Source organism: Thermobia domestica, chromosome 16 (assembly GCF_964235325.1).
Source record: "Thermobia domestica chromosome 16, izTheDome1.hap1.1, whole genome shotgun sequence".
Lineage (NCBI taxonomy): Eukaryota > Metazoa > Arthropoda > Insecta > Zygentoma > Lepismatidae > Thermobia > Thermobia domestica.
In genome coordinates, this window is record NC_137469.1 from 183,322,836 (window position 1) to 183,348,161 (window position 25,326).

Here is a 25,326-nt window from a genome sequence, read left to right on the forward strand (position 1 = left end):
AAAAGGCCTACAAGAAAATTTTTGACTGAAATATAATGGATCTTTTGATAAGAAAAGGAAGTCACTAAAGCCAATCTACAGTGGCTACACTGATCAAACTACAGTTTACCCGCGGACATTAGGTCTCTCGACACTTCTGCGCATGACAGAAGTAGAACAGTCCACTACAAAAAATAGGTATGTGTAGGTACAGGCAACAAGTGTTAGTTTTCTCCTCTGGGAGCGAGAGAAAGAAGGCTGGAAGTTTAAACATAGTTGCCAAGCTACATAAATTGGATCCAGATCAGCAGTACATTATAGTCAGGCGATGATGTCACGCAGTGAATAGAGCGCGCGCATTTTAAATGCAGCCTAGCTTTGTGTTTCTAGGGGCTTCGAATTCGGTTGATTGCGCCAAAGACTCGCGCGAGGACATAAGCTATTGTCTTTCTCTACAGTAGACACACGTTTGTGGTTGCACAGTTTACTCTTTTTTCTAGTTCTTTCTCTCACCTGTTTTGTGTTTATGCTTGCGCGTGTGTGTTGTGCGTGTGTACGTGCGTTGTTTTGTGTATATTTTAATATGATGGAGCCAATACCGTCAACCAGTGCTGGCGTGAAGAAACACTTACGTAGTGCCGAGAAAAGACTAATCCATAATTTGGTGACATTTTGTGACAAAGAAGCGCTAGAAGACCGTCTTCTAATTCCCCTTTCTCAGGCTACCAAACGTGCAAGTGTAATTGCGAAAGTTTCAGAGTCAACTGTGAAAAGAATTCGTAGAGAAGCGAAAGGTGAAAATGTGCCGAAATTTCAATCGCCAAAAAAGCGCCAGAAAAAGGTTACTATCGAGAACATAGCTTTGGACGATTTTGATAGAGACGTTATAAGGAGAGTTATACATGAATTTTACGCGAACGAGAAAAAAGTTCCAACTATTCCCAAATTGCTTCCTGTGTTGCAAACACGTATTAATTTTCGTTGGCAACGCGAAACTTTAAAGAGAGTTTTACATGAAATCGGTTTTAGTTTCAAAAAGTGTCAGAACAAGCGAAAGTTTATAATGGAGCGGAGTGATATAGTGTTAGCTAGAACTCAATATTTGAGAACAGTACGACGTTACAGGAATGAAAAAAGACCGATCGTATTTTTGGATGAATCGTGGATAGACAGCAACTTAACCTTCAGCAAATGTTGGCAAAGTGATGAAGAACATGGAGTTGTGGAAACCGGAAATGCCTCGCGACGCATAATTATTTTATGCGCGGGGGGAGAAATTGGTTTTATACAGAATGCCAATTTAATGTACAAAGCCAATTCGACATCTGGCGATTATCATGGTCAGATGAATTCCACAATCTTCGAAAAGTGGACAAGGGAAAAGCTTATTCCAAACCTTCCTGAACATGCTGTGGTCGTTATTGACAATGCGCCATATCACTCAATACAATTAAACAAACCCCCAACATCATCTAACAAAAAGCAAGAGATCATGGATTGGCTTTCTGTAAACAACGTTCCTCATTCCCCAGACATGCGTAAAATTGAACTACTAGACCTGGTGAAAAAGAACGCACCCACAACGAAGATATTCAAATTCGACATGATGCTCCAAGAGCATGGATTCATGGCCTTGAGATTACCCCCATGCCATTGCGACATTAATGCCATTAAGTACGTTTGGGCAGATCTGAAAAGGTTTATCCGTGACCGAAATGTAACTGGAGATCTAGATATGATGACTCTGTTTAAGTACACTGAACAGGCGATTAACAGTGTTACCTTGGAAGAGTGGAAGAAGCATTACTCTCATTTGGTGTCATTGGAAAATACGTATTGGGAGAGAGATGGAATCATTGAAGAAGTATGTGATCCTATAGCGATTAGTGTAAGTGCGAGTGATGATGATGATGACACTGATTATTCTGATGACAGTGATGAATGAACGGATCTAACCTAAGGTAAGTTGTTTAGTTTTATTTACTTATTTTGTTTAAAATGTTATTTCTTTATTTTGATGTTTAACATTTTATTACTTATTTATTTATTTAGTTTATTTATTTTATTGCCATCAGTTGTTACTACTGCGCACTGGAATGTGGGACAATGATAGCTAAAGGAATCTGCTATATCCTATTATTAAAGTACTATCACCGGTGGATGAATTGTTACGCTCGTTACCTTGCAATTAAGGGGTCTCAGGTTCGATTCTCGGTGGAGACTCAGGTGGCTCGGATCCCACGTTAAACTGTGAAATTTCATCTTGAGAGGATATCGCCAGCACATAGACATGAGCAACAAACTAGCATCAGTTCTTCTTCTTATGGCTCTTGGGCTCTCTTTTAGCAATTTAATGCGGGAATTAGTTGTTAGAAACCATTATATCCCCCCCCCCCCTCCATTGATGCACCCAAACAAAAATCATTCTACCACACACTGCACTACTACGGGTAATAATAACCGATTATCGTGCTTTCAGTGATGCAGGCCCACTTCGATTTCATTCTCATATTATTATTCATAAATGGGGGCGCGTTGGTAGAGCGTTTACCTCCGTTGTTTGGGGTCCCTGGTTCGATCCCAGCTCGTGACGTGTGGACCTTGTGGTGAACAAACATCGTGCTCGTGGGTTTTCTCGGGGTTCTCCCGTTTCCTCCCACTTTCTTCATTCCACCATTTCATTCATTTCTCATCATTAGTCTCCTTTATCCTAACCGGCATATTGGAAGTCTCTGCCGAATGGGCGAACAGTATCATTTCAAGAAATGTATGAATGTTGTGCCAAAAATATCAGGAAGATCCATTAGCAGTCTTTGCGTCGAAAATATCACGAGAATTATTCTTTAAGTACGAATGAGATCAGGAAAAATTTTGAAATCAAACTAAACGAAAGGTTTAAAAATGCAAAAGAAATTCACAAGACAAGAGCTAGACACAGGGAGATTCTTATTTTAAAAAAAAAGAAAAAACTACCATTAGATATTACAGAACATGGAAGTCTGTAGATTATGAAGAGTTGGTAACAAGAACAACTGAAATATCTGTGCAAAATTAACTCTTATTGCGAATGTCTGTCTGTCTTCTATTTACGGTAAATGGTGGTTGGGTTGGACGCATGAAGAGTATACAGATCAAACGGCTTGTCCAATTAAAAAAAAAAAAAAAATCCTTCACTTTAGATTGAAAACATCATATTTGGAGACGGTTTTTCCTCTTACATTTTGTTCTAACTCTGACAATAACAAGAGTTACCCTTTGTCAGGAGCAACGTTGCCAACATGTACGATAACCATCGAATCGTACAATAAATTTGGTCCCAGTACGATGTACGATAATAGAAAAGTGTACGATAATTTAAGAACTCCTAGTAAGATGCAAATATAATTCTAGAGTTGTTTAAAAATAGCAAGAAATTTCATTCTTTGCGTAAAAAAAGAATACCAGTATGCATTTTCCAACATAGCCTACGTGAGAAAATTACTCAAAAGATTATAAAGATGACCAATGTCTCGAGAAACAGTAATTTAAATATTTTTTAAGTTACATTTCACGTCTTACTTCAAAATTATAAAACCAATTCATCTGCTTACATATGTATATTATTACTAGGTAATTGGTTAATCTGATTATTGCAGTTTAACATGCATTTTGAACACCGATAATGTACGAGACGGAACCTACTGTAAAATTGATTCAAACCACTACCAGTATTTGTACTCCAGACAAGTGGTGCCACTTGTAATCAAGCCGAGGCCCACGTACACAAGAAATCGCGTTATTTACACGATCAAGAAGGGGGGTATTTACTAGCTACTTGATGTAGATACGTTTTAACAAATAAATATCGTCGCCTGAGATTCAACACTGCGTATTTCCAATTTTGGCGAATTTAAGTTTTCGATACCATTAGAATCAGTATATGATGGTGCACAATCTGGTTAAGTAGTACACCTATATCACAACAAATGGCTCTGTTATTCCCTTAAAAGTAACACCGCGTATAACATTAAAGCTAGTTTTGAAACAGGTTTTTCTCTCTCCTGTAAAGTTGGCGAAATGTTACTTACGCGTTGTTGAATCTCAGGCGACGATGTATAAAGTGTTGAGGGAAAACACAGAGGGGCCGCTGTAGCTCTGTGGTAGAGCTTTCACCTCTGGTGCGTGAGGTCCCTGGTTCGATCCCACCTCGCGCCAAGTGGACTGTGGTGGACAAACGCCGTGTGCGTGGGTTTTCTCGGGGTTCTCCCGTTCCCTCCCACTTTTTTCATTTCACCATCTCATTCATTTCTGATCATCACCGTCTCCTTTAGTCCAAAAGGCATAACTGTGGGATGTAAAACTCAAAAATTTGATGAGCTCCTTCGTGGCTAAGCGGTTAGCGTACGCGCCTTTGGCGCGGGAGACCCGGGTTCGATTCCCGGCGGGAGCTCATGTGGTTCGGATTCCACGTTAATCAGTAGGTCCACATCTCATATAGCCTTGCTGCTGAACGGGACGTTAAACTCAAAATCAATTCAATTCAATTGAAAAATTTCATTTTTAGAAAACAGATTTTTTTTTCGATAAACTGGAAAAGAATTGAATGTCAATGTTATTTCCTATGCTGATTGTTATATGTAGTTCTAGCTGCAGACGTTCTTAATAATAATAATAATAATAATAATAATAATAATTATTATTATTATTATTATTATTATTATTATTATTATTATTATTATTATTATTATTATTATTAACCTTGATATTGAGGTTGGAAACAAAAGATACGATAATTTTTAAGACAAAAACGATAATTCTAAGTCCTACATACGATAATACCTTCTGATCAGGTTGGCAACGCTGATCAGGAGACTTTTGAGACACCCTGTATACATATCAGATTACATGTGATCTTTTCTCTTTAGGAGCATAAATAATATTTTCCGCTTTTATGACTTTCGGGCATTTTGTAATTGAAATATCTTGTTTATAGCGTTGTAATTTTTCCTGCTTCTACCTCTATAGCTCTTCAAACTGTGAAATTTCCGAACTTGTATTATCTTCTCCTTCTGAGATATAACAGGTCAAAAATCGTAATATTCGAAAATTTTGCATTGCATTTGATTCTGCATAAAAATAATAACGGAAAAAGATAATTAGGTTTAAAATTCATATATACGGTCTGACAGGTAAGGCATAAAGTAACATTTAAAGTAGTGTCTTTCCACTATCTCCGCTTATACTCGCATACACACTATCACTTCCTAAGGCTGCCCCCAAGCGCGGGTGCTCCGCCTTCACCATATCCTGATTGTCAGATAGCATTCGTGCTATTCAGCGACCACCTAACACAGTCTGGTTTCTGTTGTTTGCACTGTAATTGGGTCAAGTACCAGAGATTAGGTTTAGAAATATGAAAAATATACAGAAACAAGTAGTGAATTGGTTATTTTTCGTGAAACAAACTCAAAACAAGTGTAATGTGATATTTTGAAATGTGAAAAGCTGTGTGTTGTTGATACTATTTTTAGCTTAGGCATGCTGACGTCACATATTAGGGTGTAATGAGGAAATTAGTTCCCCGTGACGGATGTGCCATTTCGATTTTAAGATTTATAAGGATGTTTGTTGGTAAGGAAGATGGTAATTACGAATTACTGAAATTGAGCTTTCAGTGTGGCAAATATACAAAGGCATTGGAAATAAGGAAGTAGTGAAAAAATTATATTCAAATGTGAATATCATGCTGATGGTGTTTAAAAAGAAAAGTGAGACCACGAAAGGATATTCATCAGAGTACTTGTTCAAGCCCTCTACAAACGAGACAGTTGTTAATAGTTTCCTGAAGGCAGTGTCGGAATTTCCAATCTGTAGAGGTAGCCTAGTTATTTGCAATGAATGTGTAAAGAAAAGAACTACACTAACGTAAGGTAATGTTTTAAGGGTCATCCTCGTTTACACACATACTCAGTCACTGACGAGCCTGCTCTTTACAAACGCACCCTCCCGCCGCCGCTCGATCCCTCCTTCTGCACTCCTGTCCCAATTCGTTTAGATATTATTCATGCGTTTTAGTGGTCACCTAGCACAGGTTGGTTTTAGTTTTTGCACTACTTTTTAAGGCGTATATACAGGGTGCGGCAGCGTTCATAGCGTAATTTGACTTGCGTAGTATAATGACGTACTGCATGAATGCGCGCCAGCTCGTGCCGCATTCGTGTACTAATGAGCTGCCATTTCGAGTGTGACAGTGATATGGAGCGGTCGAGTGCACAGCATCGTGCCTTTGCTGTTGAAAGTTATTTTAAGAATAACGACTCTGTTATTGCTACCCAGCGTCTATTTCGGCAACATTTTAACTTGGGATGTCATGGGAAAGTTCCAGATGGACGGACCATTGTGAGGTGGGTACGTGCATTTCGAACAACAGGTTCTGTTTGAAATGGCAAACCGGGAAGAAGTGGAAGAACTGTGCGGACACCAGAAGCCGTGGAAAATATTCGTGCTGCAATATTGCGTAGCCCAAAAAGATCTGCTCGCAGTCATTCGCAAAATGTGCATACGTCCGATCGCTCATTCAGGAGAATATTACACGAAGATCTCCATTTTCACCCATACACGCTGCACATTGTTCAGGAAATTAGGCCTCGAGATTGGGTTTCACGAGAAACATTCTGCTTAACCATGCGTGATCTCCTTCGTCCAAATCCACAAATGTTGCACACCATCTTGATGTCAGATGAAGCTCATTTCCAGTTATGTCGTTCAGTGAATAAACAGAATATGCGTTTTTGGAATGATGTAAACCCGCATGAACTGCACATCAAGCCCTTGCACAGTTCTCGTGTCACAGTGTGGTGTGAAGTTGCTTCCTTTGGGATTATTGGTCCTTACTTCTTTGAGGAGGACAGCGGTGTGGCTGTAACTGTCACCAGTGAACGGTACCTAAAGATGCTGCAAGACTTCGTTCTTCCCCAATTAGGTACGATCGATGTGGAACAATTATGGTTTCAACAAGACGGAGCGACCTCGCATACAGCCAGAATTTGCATGGATTTCTTGCGACAGACATTTCCAGGTAGAGTGATTTCCCATTTTGGTGACATTTCCTGGCCGCCTCGCTCACCTGATCTTTCATGTGCAGACTTTTTAATTTTAGGCTACCTGAAGCAAGAAGCATTCCGAACACGTTGTGCCACCATTCCTGAGTTGAAGGATCGCATCAGAACTGCCGTCAGCAATGTTTCAGGGAATACGTTACGCCGAGTTATGGAAAGCTTCCAACGCCGCCTAAATGAATGTCTTATGCAGAGGGGGCATCATTTGACAGGAGTTATATTGAAAAAGCAATCCACGCAATGGCGTACCTTTAACTATTAATTGGCATAAGAGGTAATAAATAAATTACAGTTATTGCCTGATGGTGTGTTTTTAATATCCTACTATGAACGCTGCCGCACCCTGTATAAAATACCATGATTCCGGACACAGTATTTACTCATAAGACGGCGAATTTCTCTTAAAAGTTAATGTCTAGAGGAATACTTGAGAAACACATATTAAAGTAGAGAGACTGGATTTTCTGATGACAAAGTTTAACGTTTTTAAGCATGAAAATACTAGATCTACTGTGCGGCACAAAGGTCCTGTAGCGCATATGTTCGGACGGTGTAGGGGCCGCGGTGGCTCAGTGGTGGAGCGTCCACCTCTGGTACGTGGGGTCCGTAGTTCGATTCCCGCTCATATCAAGTGAACTTTATGACGAACAAACACCGTGTGCGTGAGTTCTCTCGTTTCTTTCCAATTTTTTTATTCCGCCATTTCATTCATTTCTCACCATCACCGTCTCCTTTAGCCTACACGGCATAATCGTGGGACGTAAAACAAAGATTTCAGTTCAATTTCGGCCGGTGTACAGTGGCGGCTTTAGCGAGTAGGCCCGGTAGACACGGGCCTACCCAAAAATTTTGAAAAATATATAAACGCTGAAAGATACAATAAAGAGTAAATATATTTTCCACTAATTATATTAATGGTAAATAATGATTTAAAAAATAGCATCAACCACTCCCGTGAAATTTATTTCCTCCTTTTCATTAATCAATCAAATATATATATGTATCAGTAAGTGAGGGAGCGGACCTACCCAAAATTAAAATCCTAAAGCCGCCCATGGCGGTGTATTTAAATGAAAATCATGAAAGAATTCTAATTTTCCAATAATTATTTTGAGCGATATACCTAAAATTCACATGCACGGAATTAACTTTCTAATCGGAACAAATATAAGTGCTGATTTATTTTACGGATCCACTTATTTCTAACAATATGTTAATAGTCCACTATGTAAATAATCAAAATAAGTTATGTTCTTACTTGTGAAATGTGTATCTAGGTCTACATAGAAATACATTAATCAAATCAAACTTTAATTTTTCGTGCACGGATTTTTCAATAAGGTAGCCTTTACGTATAGTATAAAAAGTGATGTGAGGTGAAGTTTATGTGAAGGCAGTGTGCTAACTTATGATGTGCAAAAACAGAAATGTTCCAGAGGCAAGGGATTCCACGGGATGTTAGTGGAGTTGAGTTGATTTTGAGTTTAACGTCCCGTTCAGCAGCGAGGCTATATGAGACGTGGACCTACTGATTAACGTGGAATCCGAACCACATGAGCTCCCACCGGGAATCGAACCCGGGCCTCCCACGCCAAAGGCGCGTACGCTAACCGCTTAGCCACGGAGGAGCTCGGGATGTTAGTGGAATTTACGTAAGTATTGTGTTATGCTTTTTTGGACCACCGAAGTGTAAGCAACAAAATCATATCGAGATATTACATGTAACGTCCATAACAACATACAAATACATAATCCAACACTGTCATATACACTGTTTTTCGCCATCTTCTTTCATATGTATATTCACCGTCCACGACACGCTTGCTCCCTACGGACGCTGCCCCGCATGGGCTATCCTGCTGGCACCTGTCTCGACTCGGTTAGATAGTATTCACGTTTTCTGTGGCAACCTAGGACAAGTACCGGTAGGTCAGTGGTTATCACACAACAGTTTTTAAGTCGCACGTACATTGTAGTCTCCTGAAAATGAATCTGTGCCGAGGAACTCAAGTGCACACACAAAAATTGATTGCTGAACGTACAGATGATAGATTTACTGGAAAAGAAGTACACCAATCAGGTATGGGCTTCTCCATCGGGACCTGTCCCGGTGCACCCTCTAGAGCATACTATTATAAATAAAGGTACAGGTTTTCAAGAATTGATTGACTGATTCAGCTTAATGAGGACGTCAGCAGCGAGGCTATTGGTCCCCGTCACGAACAACACGACTCGCTATACACGTTATTTAAAAGCAAACATACAGAAGTATAACAAAGAAAAACTGCTCTAAAAGAGAATCCAAAAGTAGAAATTTAATGCCAAAGGGGAAATGTGTTATTCATGACACCTAACTATAGAAGTGTCCGAGAGTTAAGGGATACATATAATTGTGAAGTGTACGTTAGTAATGTGTTATGTTACTTTGGAACACAAATATGCAAGCAATGATCATAATTCAACAAGTAAAGTAAATTTATGACATATACAGTGTTTTGACCTATTGTCGTTTATATGGGGTTAATTTCCAAAGTTCGTCGTCCGTTTCTGGCTAAATTTTGAAAATTTACCAGTAAGAAATGGATAATTTGCTCGTTTGTGTGCTTGATAATACGTAAGGAGGGGAAAAATTGTTTATTTCTTTTCTATAAGCGGTTATAAAGATGGAACACTATTTGGCAAGTGGAAGGAACTACTTTGCGCAAGGTTATGGCATTGTTCGATTGTGGTAAAGTAACGACCGTTCATATCCTGGAAACGGCTGCAGAAGGACAGAGACGCTACATCCGGTATCCTTATGCAGAGACGAGAAATTATATTCTATTAATTTTTGACAAAAGGGTCAAAACTATCCTAAACTAACCCGACCCCACCCTACCCTACTTATCCCTAACTTACTCTACTTTACCTTATCCTACTCTATTATATCCTTTTAAAGCGATCATAAAAAATGGCATTATTGCTGTATCGCCGGACCACACAAAAACCGAAAAAAAAAAAGTGAATATTTGGTTTCTCCCCAAAAATACTAGATTGTGACCCTTGCTCACTCGATAATAATTATTGTTGGAAATACAGTGTGGACGCATGGTAGAAAACACCAACCAACTTATTTTCGGTGGTTACTAAAAACCACAAATCCTATCTAAGAGAGTCAGGCAGGAGCGCAGCAGGAGAACGGAAGAGGTAGTAAGGGGGTTCATCCGTAGGATAAGCGCATTAGCGGCGGTGGGTATACGCATAAAGGAGGATAGTGGATACATACTTTATATGCCATTCAAAAAAGAACCAAAATGTACTAAATTAGGTTAAGTAAGATGTTCCTCTTCTTTCCTGTAGTTTCAGTTCGTTCCTACACTTGTAACAAACTGTTTGCCTCTCTAGTAGACCATGCCTTCACACAATTTTAGCAACTGACATTCCTTAATTTTGTACAACTCGATTCAACTCAAACACGATATGTGACAATCTTGGGTTTTACGCACCATTTCAACACTACCTTTCAGGGAAACCATAAGTGAACCTCTGCGACGAATAGTCCCTTCCACCACCATATATACTGCCGCTTGCAACATCAAAAACATCTAACAACAACAAGTATTTTCTTAAGTTCAACAGCAAGTATTCCACTCACCTCACTTTCACTCACTCTTCCTCACAAACCAAAATAAATTCTCTAACTCATCTGGTAAATTTTCTAGAATTGGTCCGGCGATACAGCAATTAACTCCTAAACATTGATCATTTTTAAATCTTCGTAACTATTATCACGCTTTTTGTCAAAAACCAGGCGAACGACCTTTGATGTGTATACTCACATTTGCTGACGCGCTTCCTTACGGACGCACCCTCTCGCTGCCGTTCGGGCACCCTGCTACGCTCCTGCTTGACTCAAGTGGACAGCATTCGTAATTAGTGTGTCCACCCAGCACAAAACGGTTAGTGTCTTTTTGCCAGTAGTTCTTATCGTATACGTACGACTACACTGAAACACCCTAAAGTCAATCTGTGCAGAGGAATGCAAGTCCACGCTTAAAAAAAGATCGCATACTAAGATATAAAAATTTGATTTACTGAAGAAGTAGTATATATGCAATGAATTTATGTATCGATTTCTACAATAAGTTTGCACCTGGTTTACCTTCTACGAAAGTCACTACGGGCTATGTTTAGATGAAGGTGGCCAAAAGCATTTAAAAAAAAATCAAGATTAAAAAGTTCAAGTAAAAGAAGCATAATTGATTTGTATCTCGTTTATGAATGTAATGTACCGGTATAGTTTGTAGAAATGATGTGGCGCAACTTACCGGAATCGCACATAATGGAATATGAATAGAATGTTAACCCGAACCTAATGTTAAAAGGAATTAGCGAAATGGTAACATTTAAAAAAATAAATAAATAAATAAATAAATGGCCACTTACAACTACACACTGCCCACAACTACAACTATACTTCTTAAAAATTGAAACAGGCGAATAAAACACGTTAAATAGTTGTAACTGTAATTTTAAAAAAATGGGCAAAACTTTGTTCCCAAAAACGGGGAAATCCCAGTTGAATATAATCATTAGGATTATTGAACTCAAATATTACACTTTCTGTCCGCGAAATTCACTTACTACTCTTACCTTTAATTCAACACGATTTTAGAATACATAGAATGTGAGTTCTTTCATTGTTACCAATTGTTATATGAGATCATCGTAAAGCACGTATTTATTTCCATATTCCTTGTATCACAGACTTTTTTGAATAAAGTGGCGAAACCATACTTTTTTCTTCTTGTCTCTCCTTCTTTCTCTTCTTCTTCTTCTTTTGCGGTTGCCAATTGACTTAACGATGATCGCTCTCCCGGCATTTATAGACGGTGTTAACAAAACAAACAGATAATAATAAAACGGAGAAGTTACTCATTACGCCCAATTTTGAAGTAGTTACTCGCATTGGTATCAATAAAAAGAGAACTGAGCACTAGTCGTCTCGGCTGACCTCGGAGAAGCCCCGCCCTTTTGAAGTAACCACACCTCTATTCTCGAGCCGAGTAACTACTACGCGTTTGATATCAATAAAAATCAAAGACTCCTCTGTGATGCTAGTAACTTCTCCAAATTTGTGGAGCAAGCTAAATACGTGACACCGTGCGAAATATGGCAGAGTATATGATTGGGTGATATCAATAAAACGGAGAAGTTACTCATTACGCCCAATTTTGAAGTAGTTACTCGCATTGGTATCAATAAAAAGAGAACTGAGCACTAGTCGTCTCGGCTGACCTCGGAGAAGCCCCGCCCTTTTGAAGTAACCACACCTCTGTTCTCGAGCCGAGTAACTACTACGCGTTTGATATCAATAAAAATCAAAGACTCCTCTGTGATGCTAGTAACTTCTCCAAATTTGTGGAGCAAGCTAAATAGGTGACTCCGTGCGAAATATGGCAGAGTATATGATTGTTTTACTACGTAGAAAATCTTATAAACTGCATAGAAATGTTGGAAATGGAGATTACAAAAAGCATTATAAGTTTATGAAAGAAAATGTAGTAATTAGAACAACATTTTTTAAGGAGAATCAACGGAAATTCGGGGTGGTGGACTACGTAATGATGAAAAGATGCGGGTTTTCTTCAAGGGCGCCGATCCTGTGGGGGCCAGGGGCCCCGGGCCCCCCAAAGCTCATAAATACAAGCCCTATTGTATTTATGAATATACAATATTTGGCATAATTAGAGTGCAATTTGTCTTAAAATCCTGACATATATATACCTTCTGCATCTGAATGCCCTCCCCTCTCCAATTTACAGAGAAATCGGTGCCCTTGGTTTTCTTGCGTTACGTGAGTGATCCGGGATTCTGGTCGGAATGTCAGGGGATTCTGGTGTGGCTATGACTACCTGAAAATGGATTGTTTCCGGAAGTGTGCGTAATATACAAACAGCAAAGGCAGAGTGGCAAGAACAATATACATTTCCGGGTGCTATCGGAGCACTTGACTATACACAAGTGGCATTAAAGAAACCTAGTATTTTGGAGAGTAATACGTTAATAGGAAGAGCTATTTCGTGGCTAAGCGGTTAGCGTACATGCCTTTGGCATAGGAGACCCGCGTTCGATTCCCGGCAGGAGCTCATGTGGTTTGGATTCCACGTTAATCAGTGGGTTCTGTCTCATATAGGCACGCTACTGAAAAAGACGTTAAACTAATAATCAACTCAACTCAACGTTGATAGAAAGGGTGTATACATGAGAATGTATTTTGTTTATGTCAAGGCGAAAGGGGATACGTATGGTGCGGAAAACGCAATCAGATGGACGTGATTTATGACGTGGGTGGCTGGACTTTATTAAAAAGAAAACAAAGGAGCCAAGTGTGTGATTTCGTTCTTAAAGCCAAACAATCTACAAAGACCTTGGACAACACGTGATATGCGCTTGTCGTGTTAATCTTGATATTGCTGGATTCCAATCAACATCCGTCAGCTCAAATAGGTTCATTCCCATGGTTTCAATATTACTTTCTTCTTTCCCGTTTTTTTTTTATTTTTCTCCTTTTTTATTTTTGTTTTATTCTCGTTTGAATATTAAACATTCTCTTCTGAATTTGTGTCTCAGTCGTAGATGTATTTGATATTTCGTTCATTTCACTGTAATTACCTTCAAAGTTTCGGCTTTCCTTCGTTTACTTTCTGGTAGCTGTGACTTTGAAAGTACCACTGGAAACTCTTTTAGAATATCCGCAAATGCACTTTGATTGAAGCTATCGTTGCTACTTGCCCGTTTCATGGCTTTTAAGATACACGCCATAGGTTAAAAACAACGAAATGACTGCACGATGAATGGGAGAAATGAGTAATCACTTCTTTTATTGATACGACTCAGTGCTACGTGTAGAGGAAGCGCGAGTAAACGTTCATAAATCTGGAGCAGACTAGACCTGAGTAGTGGCTTGTTTTATTGATACGAAATTGAGGGAGGCGATTACTCCAGGCGTAGTTACTCCGATTCTCGAGCAGGACTTCTCAGGAGTAGTTACTTACTTTTATTGATATCACCCAATGAATTCCCATGAATCTTTAGAGATGGTTATTAGATGCGCAATAACGTAGATCTTTGTAAATAAAGATAATAGGCAGTAAGAACAGGTGGGGATAAGGTGAAAATTAACGAATCTACCAATCTAATTAATCTAATTAAATGGACCAGAACCGTGAAATTTATAAAGAATAGAGAGAAATGGCTGGCGTTATTGTTGATAGAGAGGACAAGAGAAAATGAGATGATTGATGGGGTCTGTATCGAGACCACAGTTACAAAGTGGAGTATTACGTTTTCGGAGAAGATATAAGCGTTGGGGAGTATACAGAATGTGAAGTCTGTTACGGAGCAGAAAATGGAGGTAGGAGGGAGAGAAAGTATGTTGAATGAACCAAGATGGAGAGCGCAGAAAACAAGGATGGTGCCAGCACCAGCGTGGCTTTGTACATCAGGCATTATACGCAGTCCAGCGTTGATAATGAAGTGTAATAAGTCTTGGAAAAAGGTCAATAGGCGAGACTGAAAGATCTATGGGAGTGCCGTGCAGGGCTCCGAAACGTACTGCGGCATCAGCTAGAGAATTCCCGAGGATGCCTACATGACCTTTGGACCAAATGAAGCAAGTAGTATAGTTGAGGGAAGTCCGACAATATAGAAGAAGACGAATTCATAAACAATTCAGGAGGATTTCGAAGTCCAGGGGCAAGATTGTAGGGATTGTAGGAGAGATTTAGAATCAGTGGCGATACAGATAGATGGATAAATATACTGAAGAGAATGAAGAAGAGTCTCAAACAAGGCATAAGCTTCAGTGAGAAAGGTAGTTTAATAATGGGGCAGTTTAAAGCTGAAATATTGCTGAAGAGAGGAATCGTAAAAGGCTGATCCCAAATACAAGCCTTGACCAGAACCGTCGCAGTACAAAAGTACAGTGTGCTGAGGGAGAGGAAGAACAATGGTGGTAAGAGACGGGAGTGAAAAGGTGTGCGGGAGGGTATTGGGGAAAAATGATAGTAAAAGATTGGGAAAAAACTGGATAGTCATGCAAGTAGCAAGGGAGTGTATACGTGCCCTGGATGTGTAACAGATGGGGTGCAAGATCTAGATAACTAGTGCATATGAAAGGGAGAGATGCGAGATATGGAGAACGTTTGCGGCCTTTATGAAGGTGTCGGAGCAGAGTCAGTTTACGGAGGAAAGGGGATCGGGTAAATTGGAAACGTTGAAGACAGAATTTGTCTGAGAGGTGTTTCAACTGAATTGCTAAGAGTGGATCGCGGGTCTCAGAATTAAGCGCAGTAGCAGCAGTGGTGGAAGGAAGGCTAAGAGTACGGCAGAAAGTAGTATATAGAAGGAATTGGAATTCTTGAAAGACCCTAGAAGGAGGAGATAGAAGAAAAGCACCATACGTTAGTATAAGTAGGTAAGTAAACCTGTTTATATAACAGAAGGAGGACAAGGAAATCTGTAGACCAAGTAGAAGTGGAAATAAAGCGAATTAAACGTAAGAAGGGTGATGTTTTTGATGTAGAAGTTGTTAATGGGGGTCCAACGTAAAGAAGAGTCTAAGTCGATTCCGAAGTATTTAACAGAGGGACGGCGAGGAAGGGTAATACCGGTAAAAGTAAGGGAGGGTAGGCGGAAGTGCGTTTGCGGGTAAAAACGAGAAGGAAAGTTCTGTTCCAGTTTATTCTTAAGTTATGTTTGGAGCACCAGGTGGAGAATGTGGTGACAGCTGAAATGAGTTGGGGTATAGAAGTTGAGGTGAGGTAGAGTAATATAGAAGGCTAAATCATCACAATAGGAAAGAACTCATACAGTGTTACTGGTTTGGCGAAGAATAGGGGCCAGAAAGAGATTGAACAAAATAGGAGATAATACAGAACCTTGAGGAAGACCTTGGGAAGTGGTGCGAATTTCAGAGAGTTCGGAACCGAGGCGAAGATACAAGATGCGTTGGACCAGAAGGTTGTAAATAATACGGAGATATTTCGAAGGGATGCTATGTTGCCAAAGTATATCTATGAGATCATAAAGGGGATTAGAGTCATAATCCTGAGAAAGGTCCATGAATAAGGCAAAAACAAACTGGGTACGGGAAAAAGCAAGCCAAATACCGGAGATAAGAACACAGTCAGAAACGCTGGAACCAAGTCGACAACCGTTTTGTAAAATAAAAGGTGGTGTTCAAAGAACCATTGGAGGCGTTGTTTCAGGAGATGTTCGAAGACCTTTAAGAGACATGAGGAGAGGGCAATAGGGCGGTAATTTTCAAGGATACCAGGTTGTTTTGTGGGTTTGGGGATGGGAATAATAAGGTAGTCTTTCCACGGAGGAGGAATTCGTTCAGAAGACCATACAGTGTTATATAAGGTGAGTAGGAATTGCTGGTACAGTGAAGGAAGATGTTGTAGGTGTCGGTAATGTATGCCTCTTTGCCAGATGAAGAGCTGGGTAGACGGGATAAGATGAAAGAGAGTTCAAACTTGGTGAAAGGAAGATGGATAGGGGTGGATGGTTCTGGAGAATAAAGAGGAGAGAGCCAGAGAGGAGGGAAGAGGCACGTGGATGAGGCCAATTGTGAATGGAATTGATGGAGCCAGGGAGAGGAAATAGATTCACCAGAGGGAGGACGACACGTCTTGTACGAAGGGACCGGTAAAATTTCCAAATGGAGGATAAAGAGGAACCATAACTTAGGGTTGAACAAAATTGTCGCCAGGCATTACGACAGGTTTGTTGAAGAATAGGGGTTGTGGTGGCTTGGGTTTGTTGATATACCAGGAAATTAAAATAGGAGCGAGTGGCGAGGTATGTTTTAAGTACTTGACGTCGTCGGAAAATCCATTGTTGGCATTCCCTAGTCCACCATTTAGGATAAAGAGAATGGGCAATGGAGGAACGAATTGAGGAGAGGGATCAGGGTGGGAGTGTGATACTGCCTGGGAAAGGCGAGAACAGAAAGCAATGTGAAGATGTAAAGGATTGCGGGACGAGGTAGGCGGAGAGACATGATCAAAGCAGGAAGAATGAAGGGACCAATCGAGGTTAGTAGAATATGGGCGACCTATAGGGGATAAGGAAGGAAAGGAAGAAGTAGAGTTATGTAACATGATGGGAAAGTGATCACTGTCGTAGGGGTAGGAAGAAAAAGGCCACATGAGGTGGCTAGAGTAAGCAGGAGAACAAAAGGTAACATCAGGAGTGTAGGAAGTTCGCTGGGACGGTGAAGACGTGTAGGAGTGCCGGTATTCAGAAGAGTAAAGGGTAATGTGGGAAGTAGGCGATACAGGGCAGAGCCAGCAGGGTTGGAAAAGGGAGCCTCCCAGAATGGGTGGTTACAATTTACGTCACCGCCTACAATCCAGGGAGGGGAAAGGAAATTAAAAAGATAGAGCCAGAGATGATCAGGAAGGGAACGTGAGGGGAAATATAAAGCTTAACCAGGTTGAGAGAGTGAACGGTGACCATTTGGCATTAAACTTCTGGGCATTGGATGGGAGAAAGGTGTAGAAATAAGGTAAAGTATTATGAATGCCGAGAGAGATTCCCCCTCGACCGTCTGGGCGAACATCATGAAGCCAATGGTAGAAAGGGATGTTAAAGCGGTAGGAATCTGTAAGTCAGGTTTCTTGAAGTAAGAGAAAAGACGGATGGAATGAAGATATGAGGTGATGTAAGGCATACATTTTACTGCGAGAACTCCTCATGTTCCATTGTAAGAGATTAGAAAAGAGTAAACCAGATGATGTTATAGTGAATGTGATTGTAATAGCTTGAATATGGTGATGCAAGATTTATAATCGGGAGGAGAAAAAATTATGTTGAGATTTTTCTAAAATAGAAAGGATAGAAGAAACAGCGGAGGAAAAAGAAGGTGTAGGATCAGCCGCATGTAACGGTTTCTGAAAATCTGTGACGGTGCTGTGAAGGGGAGAAAATGCTAAAGGGAATTGTTCAGTTGGAAGAGATGGAGGCCAGGCAGAAATAGAAGGCGAAGAGTGAGGACTAAGAGAGCGCTTTCTTTTAACATCGGAAGGAGAGAAAGGAGAATGAGAAGTGGAAGGCCAAGAGATAGCAGCTGAATACGACAAGGATGCAGAGGTAGGGATAGAGGACTTAATAAAGATACAAGTGGCAAGAGAGGACTAAGTAGAATGGGGAGGTGGATCTCTCTTTAAGGAGCGTTGTGCAGGGGTCGTGGCCAAATATCGTCGTTTAGCATCGGTATAGGATAAATATTCTGTAGCCATCAGGGTATTAATTTGAATTTGTATGAGGCGTTCAGGACACTAAGGGAAGGTAGCCACGTAGTCACCAGCACAGTACTTGCACTTGGGAGGTGCAGAGTAGGAGGAAGAAGAGGGCTGGGTAGGCCGCACGTGACACAAGATTGTTTACCAAGTCAGGCCTTCTTAAAATGGCCGTAAAATAGGCAGTTAGTACATTGCTTTAGTTGGGGGATATATGTTTCAACGGGAAGGTGAAAATAGAAAAGAGTGGAATGGGAGGGGAGAGTGTTGGCATCGAAAGTAACTACGATTGTTCCGGTGGGGATGGAAGAGGATGTAGAATCCGTAACAGAAGGGTGAGAATGGGAGGTTGGACGTAAAGAAGAGTCAGATGTAGGGAAAACTGAGAAATCATCAGAGGAAGAACGTTTACGAAACATGCGGCGAACATGTAAAATTGGAGCGCTACACCGCAACGCAGTGATGAGTTCATCGTCCATTAAGGACAGATCGATTCCTTGTAATATGCCCTGACAAGAAACGGCATAGTTCGGAATGTAAGCACGCCAATTATGTGCCATAAATAAAGGATTTTGAAGGAAGGATTTTCGTTGGTGGCTTTGCCAGTACGAAAAAAGACCTTTAAGCCCTGAGGGCAAAGAGTAAGAATATCAGTTACATGTGTTAGATTATTATTGTATAAGAGTCTACCTAGTTTCATAGGATGCTGTTTCTTCAAAGCAGAAGTGGAGGAAACATGGACGACATAAGTTCCTAGATGGTGATCTTTACAACTGTTATTGTTAGTATGTGCATAGGGCACATTTGATACATGAGAATTTGAAGAATTAGTTGGAGGAGAAGTATCCATATTAGTGGATCGAAGCACGTGTCTGTTTGATGAGGCTGCCATGTTAGGCAGCGACGAAAAAGAACCTTCCACTAATACACAACACACGGAGAAAATAAAAGGTGAAGAACACTACACAAGCCTAGTACACTATAAATCCACAGAAGTATCACTTGAAATCACTCGGAATCTGCAGTAGTCCTGTCACAAGTGTATATCAATTCGAAGCGAAATCAAAAGTCCTTCTTCTCTCTCCTAATCAACAATATTCTCTCTCTCTCTCACTCAAAATTTTGATGCTCCAGAAACTCGTCCACTGAGCAACCGAGTCGGTAAAATGAGGATCTATACTTGTAGAGACGAATGGTCCAAGATGAATCCGGGAACGAAATGAGTAAACACAATCGAAGCAATCACTTCATATGAAACACTAACTATGTCGATGACACTATATACTACAAGGTACTATGAATAACAAGAGCACTGCACTGTTGTTCACTTTGATCCCATTATAAGTCGTAGTTGTTCACTATGTAATATTGTAGCAGATGATAAGGAACGAGGTGGTTTTTGTTAGCTAGTAAGAAAGACACTGTTATGGGACTAGTGAAATAAACAGAATGAATATCGGACGGTAAGCAGGCGTTAAAGTGCACTGAAAGTTCAGGTGGTCAATAGAACCTTCAATTTCTCCACAATAACACAAACGTGACGGGGCGCTGTTGCTGTTTATATTGCTGGATGGAAGTCTGAGCAGTATGAAGACGAAGGTGAGAATATTATCAATGATGTTTTCTTGTCCAGTTATGAGGCGCCCATTTCCTCGTGGTGCGAGTAGGTTCAATTTGCCAGTAATAGATTTCCGGTCCTGATCGTTGTTGTTGTTGGTAGGTTCGCCATTCGGTTTGCCGTTTCTGTAACAACATCTCAGAGATACAAGATGCTGGCAGCCGGAGATCAATAGGCGTGCAATGTTGGGTTGCATATCTGCTCAGGATATCACTGACTTCATTCCCGGAATGTCACAATGGGATGGCGTATGAATTAACGTAACCACTTGATGATTGTTGTTTAAAATGCGAAGTTGTTGACGAATATTTATGTGTATCCATGTATTTGCAGATGTCCATAGGGTTCTTCATATTCCTTGCAAGGCACTAAGGTGGCGCGGAGTCGGCAGAGTAGGTGTGGCGAAGCTATGACGTATGGCTTCACGATTTTGTTGTATGGGCAGATCCTCTATTTCATAACTTCCTTGGTCGAAAATTACAACCTTGCACGCCAAGTCGATTCTCTCTCTCTCTCAATTTCTCTCTCATTGCTTTGATGCTCCAGGAAGATGTCCATTTAGCAATCAAATCGACCAGTGTTTCTTCCAGACATGTTTTTTGGCGGCACTGCCCTCCAGGAGCTCTGAGAATGGCTTCCCGGAGGACATCAAAACAATACGTGTTTTTTTTAAATATAATAATAAATTAAATAATACCGCGTGAAAATATGTGCTCCTCCGAATACTAAGTGTGCTCCCAGATCATATTTTCTGAAAGGAACATTGCAAACGTTTAAATGGATATCTACACATTTAAAGATGAATTGTCCAGGTTGAATCCGGAAACGAAATAAGAAGGAATAATAAAATCAATCACTTCAGGTGACGGAGACACTATATCGGGTGTTCTAAAAATAGTGGCCATGGACTACAGAGCACTATTCTACAAGCCAAAGCAAAGCGAATATATATACACTTTGGGACCTCGTCTGGAGATGCCAATTGCACTATGGCAACGTCGGGGATAAAGAACCACAGAAAACATATAGCAATCTATCAAATATTTACATTAATAATTTCCAGATGGAAGGTTAAGTCGATATATCTTGGCACTAGCACCACTTAGGAAATTAAAGTTGATATACCTTGACACAATCACCAATTATTAGCATAACAATGGATGATATAACTGCATCAAGGATTCGTAGAGCAATGCTAATGGTTCAAAGTTGATCTGCTACGTTGCCATATAGTGAAATCGTGATTCTTTATAGCGCCAAAAGGAGACCCTGGAGGGTTTGCCACATCCTTGGTCTGCCATCATAGAGGATTTTCGCTTCATTTTGACCTGAAAAATAGCGCTCTGTTATTCGCGGGCGCAATTTTTAGAGCACTGGATATACCATTTGCTGTTACGAATACAGTGAGAACTACACTGTTGTACACTACTTTAACCACTTTATATATCGTAGTTGTTCACTATATAATATTGTAACACATGATAAAGAACGAGACGGTTTTTGATAGCTACTGGGTGTTCAGAAAGTAACTATGCAGTGCCATGTATTTTGTGCTAAGGGATGACTCATATGATTGCCAATTAGTAATACATTTTCCACTGTTTAACATATATGAACCATATTTGACCAGGTATTTGTATTTATTCACAAGTCCGTTTGATTGATGACCAACGTCTTGTGTGACATCATTGTGATTCAGGTCATCATGCTGACGATTGAACAAAGAGTATTTCTTGTGGAGCATGTGTTCCGCAATGGAGACAAGTAGAAACTGCATTTACCTCACAAGTAGAAACTGCATTTACACCAATGTTCCCAGAAGTGAAGATGCCTAACCGCAATGCTGTACGGAACCTCATCACCAAGTTTCGAAAGACCGGAAGCGTTCATAATGCTTCAAAATCAGGTAGGCCATCCACAGCCACATCCGCAGAGAAGGTGGCGGAGGTGCAAGACGTAATGCTGCACAGTCCAAAGAAATTGGTGAGACGACTAACTCAGCAGCCCCACGTGTCCGTGCGTTCCGCTCACAGTATTCTCCGGAAGTCACTGTCCATGTATCCGTACAAAATTTCGGTCGTGCATGAACTGAGAGACACCGATCTCCCGGTGCGTGTGAACTTTTGCAACTGGTTCCTGTCCTTTCTGCAGGACAATGGTGAGGGGATTCTTGACAAAAGAGGCATGGTTTCACCTCTCCGGTTTCGTGAATTGCCAAAATAGTCGCGTGTGGAGTATGGAGAATCAACATCAATTTCATGTGTCCCTACTGTATGAACAAAAGATTGGTTTTTGGTGCGCCGTGACTCATAAACGCATCATTGGGACCATCTTCTTTCAGGACACCATAAGTGCAGAACGGTACTGCACCTGCATTCTGGAGCCCTTCCTAGGTGAACTGAAAGAGGACGAAATTGAAAGTGCCTGGTTCCAACAGGATGAGGTGACTGCAACTACCACCCACAAGGCGATTAGCTTTTTACAGGACATCTTCGGTGACCGCATCATCTCTCGCTGGCTGGTCTCCGTGTTCACCCGACTTGTCTCCACCGGATTTATATACTAGCAACTAATGAAGTTGTGCATTCATAGAAAATTCGAGCGAAATAATTATGTATTATTTAATTGTAGCTTCTTTAAATCCCAATAAACAAGAGTAGCTCTTAAGAATATTGAATACCTGCACCATCATGGTTATTCAACACATTAATTTTATGATAAAAAAAAGGCCTTGTGTCCATCTTAAACACAAACTAAATACAACTGTCTTATAAGGCTGTCTATAATCTTTATTATAAATTAACTAGAAATGTATATCACTTCCTTCTTCAGACTACTACTCCAACTGAAATCATAAATAATATTACATCATTTGTTATCTCTACCAATCAGGAATCACTTTTCATTAGAATTCAATATATATGTCCATTGCCGTGACATTTTAAATTCACAACAGACATAATACATTGTTAACAAATCTTTATATTTCTTTTAACATATATTAACTAAAATAAACACTAATTAACTACCTAAATATTGAAATTTTCTATCTGAATATTGAATACTAATTAACTACCTGAATATTAAAAAACACATAAATAAATTTAACCCTATATTGTCCTTATATTATACCTTTATTCTTTCATCTCTTTTCAAAATGTCCTCCCACTCTTCATTAATATTCAAATCACTATTCCAGTTCATAGCTTTATCGTAAACTTCTTTTATCCTCTTCGCTTCTTTCTACTTTCTAACCAGTTGTCTCCCTTCATATTCCAATATATTCGCTCCTTCCCAGTTTACTTCGCGGCCTGTTTCATCGACGTGCTTGTAAATGGCATTAGTGTCTCTCTCCAATCTTACATCATCTTTATGTTGTTTTAAACGTTCTTGCATTCTCTTCTTGGTTTCCCCTACATACACCTTATAACACATCCCACACGATACTTCATATATCACTCCTTTTCTACATAATTCCGCTGACGTTCTCATCTTCTTTTTCTTTATGATATTTATTATCTTCATTTCTCCATTCCTGTACGTCTTAATATCATGTCTCTTAAGAATTCGTCTTATCTTCTCTGATATCAATCATGCACTTTCAATACCATGCCAACTTTTCTTCTTGTCCTCTTCTTTCTCTTCTTCTTTCTCACTTTTCTTTCTTCTCTTCCTGCTCTTTTTCTTGTCCTTTTCACTGTAACCATTGTCTTTCAGCTGTTCCCATAGTCTTTCTATATCTTTCTCCTTTTGATCTTCCTTCATATTTATCATTATGATCCTCTCTTCCATATTCCTAATTAAATTCAGTTTTGTTCCTTCATAAACATCACTTTTCTTTATTACAGTAAACTCCTGCTGCACATTCTTTTTGAACCACAATGTTATAAAATTTCCTTCCTTTGTTCTCATTACTTTGATATCTAAGAAATTTATTACACCTTCTTTTTCTATTTCCTCCTCTAACATCATACCTTTTTTTTTCATCATTCAATTCTCCAATAAATTTTTCTAATTGCCTTCTAGTTCCTTTCCATATTCTAAAACAAGCATCCACATACCTACAAAACAATAGTAATTTATCACCACCTTTTTCCATCACTGTTTCCTCCCATTCATTCATTACCAGATCTGCTATTACTGGGCTTAAACATGATCCAATGCTCAACCCATCTTTCATTTTCACTACCCTATCACTTATCTTACAGAAACTATTGTCCCACACAAACCACACTGTAATAAAAGAAGTGATGTTGATGAAGGAACAAAACTGAATTTAATTAGGAATATGGAAAAGAGGATCAGAATGATAAATATGAAGGAAGATCAAAAGGAGAAAGATATAGAAAGACTATGGGAACAGCTGAAAGACAATGGTTACAGTGAAAAGGACAAGAAAAAGAGGAGGAAGAGAAGAAAGAAAAGTGAGAAAGAAGAGGACAAGAAAAAGAGGAGGAAGAGAAGAAAGAAAAGTGAGAAAGAAGAGAACAAGAAGAAAAGTTGGCATGGTATTGAAAGTGCAGGGTTGATATCAGAGAAGATAAGAAGAATTCTTAAGAGAGAAGATATTAAGACGTACAGGAAAGGAGGAATGAAGATAATAGATATCATAAAGAAAAATAAGATGAGGACGTCAGCGGAATTATGTAAAAAAAAAAAAGGAGCGATATAGGAAGTACCGTGTGGGATGTGTGATAAGGTGTATGTAGGGGAAACCAAGAAGAGAATGCAAGAACGTTTAAAACAACATAAAGATGATGTAAGATTGGAGAGAGACACTAATGCCATTTACAAGCACGTCGATGAAACAGGCCACGAAGTAAACTGGGAAGGAGCGAATATATTGGAATATGAAGGGAGACAACTGGTTAGAAAGTAGGAAGAAGCGAAGAGGATAAAAGAAGTTTACGATAAAGCTATGAACTGGAATAGTGATTTGAATATTAATGAAGAGTGGAAGGACATTTAGAAAAGAGAAGAAAGAATAAAGGTAGAATATAAGGACAATATAGGGTTAAATTTATTTATGTGTTTTTTAATATTCAGGTAGTTAATTAGTATTCAATATTCAGGTAGAAAATTTCAATATTTAGGTAGTTAATTAGTGTTTTATGTTAAAAGAAATATAAAGATTTGTTAACAATGTATTATCTCTGTTAAGAATTTAAAATGTCACAACAATGGACATATATATTGAATTTTAATGAAAAAAGATTCCTGATTGGTAGAGATAACAAATGATGTAATATTATTTATGATTTCAGTTGGAATAGTAGTCTGAAGAAGGAAGTGATACACTTCCGAAACTGTAACATTTCTAGTTAATTTATAATAAAGATTATAG

At 39.5% G+C, this 25,326-nt stretch overlaps 2 protein-coding genes across 3 annotated transcripts in view; one reads left to right on the forward strand and one right to left on the reverse strand.

The window, feature by feature from the left end:
- The window catches only part of LOC145673540 (putative ATP-dependent RNA helicase DDX60), a 140,423-nt gene extending 127,923 nt beyond the window's left edge, over positions 1-12,500 (reverse strand). The window contains exon 1 of one of the 2 annotated variants that reach the window (XM_081743342.1): positions 11,709-12,494. The gene's annotated coding sequence lies outside the window, so the exon portion shown is untranslated. Of the gene's footprint in view, positions 1-11,708 lie in introns of both variants that reach the window. The other variant, XM_081743343.1, reaches the window with a different exon arrangement.
- On the forward strand, positions 566-1,924 carry LOC145672710 (uncharacterized). Its single transcript, XM_081741882.1, has one exon. It carries the CDS (start codon positions 566-568, stop codon positions 1,922-1,924), a length of 1,359 nt encoding a protein of 452 aa, XP_081598008.1.
- Positions 12,501-25,326: the final 12,826 nt, after the last annotated feature.

Coding starts and splice junctions, on each gene's coding strand:
- LOC145672710 (XM_081741882.1), top strand. CDS start 566: ATGGAGCCAATACCGTCAACCAGTGCTGGCGTGAAGAAACACTTACGT.